This window comes from Frankliniella occidentalis, unplaced genomic scaffold, assembly GCF_000697945.3.
Source record: "Frankliniella occidentalis isolate FOCC.00 unplaced genomic scaffold, Focc_3.1 Scaffold231, whole genome shotgun sequence".
Lineage (NCBI taxonomy): Eukaryota > Metazoa > Arthropoda > Insecta > Thysanoptera > Thripidae > Frankliniella > Frankliniella occidentalis.
The window spans coordinates 420,852-425,571 of record NW_026267357.1 but is presented as its reverse complement, the minus strand read 5'-3'; the positions used below and the strand labels follow the sequence as shown (position 1 = coordinate 425,571).

The following is a 4,720-nucleotide window of genomic DNA, read 5'->3' as shown; positions in this document are numbered from 1 at the left end:
CTGCGGGGTGGCCTACCCCGAGGCTCGCAGGCGCCGAGCTCCCGTATTTTGTCGCAGGAATCCGAGAAAAACGGACGTACTTTCTGGACGATCCCTAACTGGAAGCAGAGCTGTGTTGTTAGAATTTCTTTCGGATCGGGATTGGAAGCATGTGTAATCGGAATGGTCCAACATTACAGTCATCATCTTGCAATTATTTTTATAGAGGTCGACCGTAGGCGGCCGGTATTAGCAGTAGCTCCTTCACGACTCCTCGCGAGGCGCTGTGTCCAGAAATATGGACATTGTAGTGATCAAGGAGAAGGGTGGTGAATGTGGGGAACACTGTTTGGATACTCTTACATGTCTCAGAAAGGAAGACGAACTGAAAAAGAGAATATTAAGCCACGGAGTTCTTAAGGCGCCGTGTCCAGAATTATAGACATACTACAAAACACAGTACTGTTCTGGAGTGATCAGGTGAAAACGCACTATTTTCACAGAGGATGTTGGTAGAGTAGTTTCCTCGATAAGATAGCGATTTGGATATATTTGACAAGAATATATCGGACTTTTTGAGCAAAATTATCATTTTTTCGTAATTTTAGAGAAACGGAGTATTATAAATGCTGATTTTTGGAGGTAATGCGAGTATGGTTGACTTGATTACAGTATGTACTTGATATATATTTACTCGACTGTCGGATCAGGTCAACACATAACGGGTGTAAGGTAGTTAAAAGTAGTGTGTGCGTATCCTTAAACGCGCCGCGTGCATAATTATGGACATTCTGTAACTTCTAAACTATAAAAGATAGCGAGGTGCGGTTGGAAAATTTGGATTCTCCGTGACCTAAATAACAAGGAGATCATAAAAAATATTTTCTGTTTTAGTGGGTTTAGTGTGCGCGCTTTAAAGGGTTAAGGAGAAGCTTGGCAAGTTGCCGTAATGCGGGCAATTTCTCTACTCGATCTGGATCAATGATGACACCATCATATTTACGGACGTCTTCAATGTATTTCTGCTTTTGCTCAGCGGTTGTGCACTCGGGAGGCCACCCGCTAGCTTGAAGTTTCAAAGCCATGAAACACCGGACATAAGCAGACAGTATGCCGTCCTTCCCGGTTTTAGGGTCGTACTGCATAACCTCTGGATACTGGTACACTTCATGAACTTTAAGGAGCTGGTAGCCCTTCTCGAGTGCAAGAAGTAGTTCGGGTGCACACCATGTGTCCATGAGTTGTCGTTGAGCAGAATCCTCGTGTGTGCACTTCTCTTCGTTTAAGATTTCAACACAAGAACGACAGAGAGGAAACATGAGTTTGCCGTTCGCTCTGTATGGTAGCACGGGAATATACAGGTCTCGAGGTGGCAGCACTGTGCATTTGATGACACCGTTCCAAGTGTCCGTGTGGGGCATTTTAGGGTCGCCTTCTAAGAAAATGGAGGGATGGCCAACAGGGTACTTCCCTCGCAGATTTGCATTTGGATATTCGGACACAACGTCCGCCATTTTTATTTTCTCGCCATTTTTAAGGTCTGCCTTATGGTACCATCTCATAGCATTAGTACGACCCCCCGCTAAAGCGTCTCGCAAACGAAGGGGAGATACCCTGGTTGTGGGATGTGTTTCGAAAAATGCTTTGACCTTAGGGTCATTTTGAAGCTCCTCTTTGAATTCACACTCCCATTTCTCAATGACAGTGTACCCAGAACGACGGAAGATGGCTGTAAGCCTCTTTGTCTGATCCAGACGATTCTCTGTGTCTCCCTCAGTCGGTGGATAATGTCGGGGGCACTGGTGCCAATAGTCTCCATGAAACTGGTATATCCGTTTCTCAATGTCCCCGTTCTTCTTTGGAATTTCGACATAACCATCCACCCGTCGACCAAGCACAGAGACTTCTCTATGACTGTATATAGTCTGAATGACCATTCCTAGTTTGTGAGCTTCGTAATCTAGCCACTGCAGCGCTATGTGTGATTGCTTTCCCCTGCCATGGTAACCTCCACTCGGCACAAGAGCAATTTTGTCTTTGGGCAAAAAGTTGCGTCGATATGCTGCCATGCATGCACTGCTAAGCGTTATACAGCTAAACATGGGATCGAAGCCTGCAGTCTCAGCAAACAGTTTCCGAAAAGCTAAACAACCCTGAGCCAATATGGTCACATCAGAGACGCAGTATTCTATGATTTCCCTCCTGAAATTGAAAACCACCCCGTTAGCAACCTGCTCATCATACCACGAGTCGAATTCTAGCGCAGCCTTTGATTTCATGCTCGGTACACAATAAAATTCTTTGGCGAGCATGGGACCATTGTATGAAAAGTACTCAGGTTTGAATGCAAGATAGGGGGCCCATCCTTTCTTCAGCTCCTTCAGACCGAATGACTTCGGCATAGCACTAAGGGGCATGGGCAAGAACATTAGTGAGTCGATAAACTTCCACGAACCCACTTTCATGCAGATAATTTTTGCCCCCTGTAAAGTTATTTCGATTGGTAGCTCACGCCTTACCATCTCAGTCACGAAGAACACAGCGTCGAAGGCTTTAGCGTTATGAGCTGTAATAAGAAGCTCAGTCTTCGGTCCAAACGACTGGAGATAATCTATGAACTGTTTAACAACATCAACATTGTTGTCATCCATATTGTGAAAGACATTTTGGCGATTCCTACAGACAGTACAAAAGTAGTCATTCTGCATTATGTCGGAGCACTTGTCACAGACCGCTTGGCAGACTAATAATATAGGTTTGTGTTCAAATGTGCCAGGCTGACCCTCCACGGGGTCCACGGCTGAAGTCTCGAAATCATAAAATATAGAAATGTATTTGATTTTTTCCTTTTTGGGGGGCTCTTCCCAACTCTTCATGTAACAGAGGTGATTCTCTCTTACATTTTCCTTGCAAAACTTACAATAGACAAAAGTGCACTGATGGACTTGGCCCCTTGCAAGTGAATAACTTTTTTCACAACTTGTACAAAATCTAAAGGTGTCACATTTTGTTTGCTGAGTGCGAGGGAGTTTCACTGTTTTGTGAGTGTTAAAGCAATCGGTGCATTTCACAAAAAGTGCCATATTTGCTGTCCAGTGGACTTTATTCCTGAAGTATATGTGCTGGAAACGAAATACTTCGCCAAAATATCGGCAGGCACTCAATGATAATCGCCCAAACCCTCCCGACGTTCAAAGTTCGAATAGGAACATGCCCGGGCTATTATAGTCGTGATTTTGGACGTTTTTCGACTGTCCACCAAATCAGATTTGATCATATAATCGATTTGAAAAATATGATATGAGGTGAATTGAGCTACAACGAAGGTCAAAACGGAACAAGTACACAACATACTTCATTTTAACGCATTAGTTTCGTTTGTCTATAGAGCAACAATTGAAATTTCTTTGATTATAACACTTTTAAAGTTTTGCACAAATTTGGTTCTTCTAACTTTAAATTGATATAAAAACTGATGTTGAGTGTATAAAAATCAGTTTCTAGCCAAAATAGATAGCTTGTAGTATTAGCTAATAGAAAAGTACAACGATAGACCCCATTCAATGCTCCACACTAGTATAAACTTGATTATGTAAAGGTGGAAATCAGTAAATTGACTAAAACCGCCTCGGAGGGGGGGGGGGGTCGGCTGCGAGGCTACAGGCACCTCGCACAGGCCTGGAGGTGAGGCTAGTCCACAGACCAGGGGAGGGGCGGCGACCGGAACTGGACAGGCCAGTCCGACACGTTGTCGGCCGGGTGTCCGGAAGGGGACACTCGGTGCTGTGCTGACCTCGCTCGGGGAGATGACCGGGAGGGGACAGGTCCTTCCGAGCTTATCAAGACGGCGACCGGAAGTGGACAGCCCAGTCCAAAACGTTGTCAGGGGGTCGTGTCCGGGAGTGGACACTCTATGCTGACCTCGCGGTGTAGGTGGCCGGGAGGGGACAGGTCCTTCCGAACTCACTAAGACAGCGACCGGGAGGGGACATGCCCGGACCACGATGTCGGGGACGTGCCCGGGAGGGGACAGGCCCTCTCTAGCTTGTCAGGATGCTGACCGAGAAGGGACACCATGTTCGGACCTCGCCAAGAAGGTGACCGGGAGGGGACACTTTGCTCCCACCTCGCCAGTGAGGTGACCGGGAGGGGACACACTCTTCCAACCGCGCCAGTTAGGTGACCGGGAGGGGACACATTGTACCGACCTTGCAAGTGATGTGACCGGGAGGGGACACACTCTTCCAACCTCCCTAGTTCGGGGACCAGGAGTGAACACTCTATGCTGCCCTCGCCTATGAGATGACCGGGAGGGGACAAGGGGTGGGGATGGGGGGGATTGGGCCCCTATAATTTTGAGCGGCGATTCGAATGAGCACATCCTAGGTTTTTCGCAAATATCTCGTGACGGGACAAGTCTAGAATCTTGTCGACATCACCATCGTCTTTCTTTTTAAAAGACCTTTCAAACGAGTATAAGGTTGATAGCTCTCAGATACGTCGTTTAGTAGTTACGTTCCTAGGGCACTGAGCCCTATCAACCTTATACTCGTTTGAAAGGTCTTTTCAAAAGAAAGACGATGGTGATGTCGACAAGATTCTAGACTTGTCCCGTCACGAGATATTTGCGAAAAACCTAGGATGTGCTCATTCGAATCGCCGCTCAAAATTATAGGGGCCCAATCCCCCCCACCCCCACTCCTTGTCCCCTCCCGGTCATCTCATGGGCGAGGTCAGCATA

The 4,720-nt window shown here is 46.6% G+C and overlaps 1 protein-coding gene across 1 annotated transcript; it reads right to left on the bottom strand.

Annotated features, from left to right (window-relative positions):
• Positions 1 to 878: 878 nt before the first annotated feature.
• Positions 879 to 2,630, bottom strand: LOC113214526 (uncharacterized). Its single transcript, XM_026433901.2, has one exon. The coding sequence runs from the start codon at positions 2,628 to 2,630 to the stop codon at positions 879 to 881; it is 1,752 nt and encodes a 583-aa protein (XP_026289686.2).
• Positions 2,631 to 4,720: the final 2,090 nt, after the last annotated feature.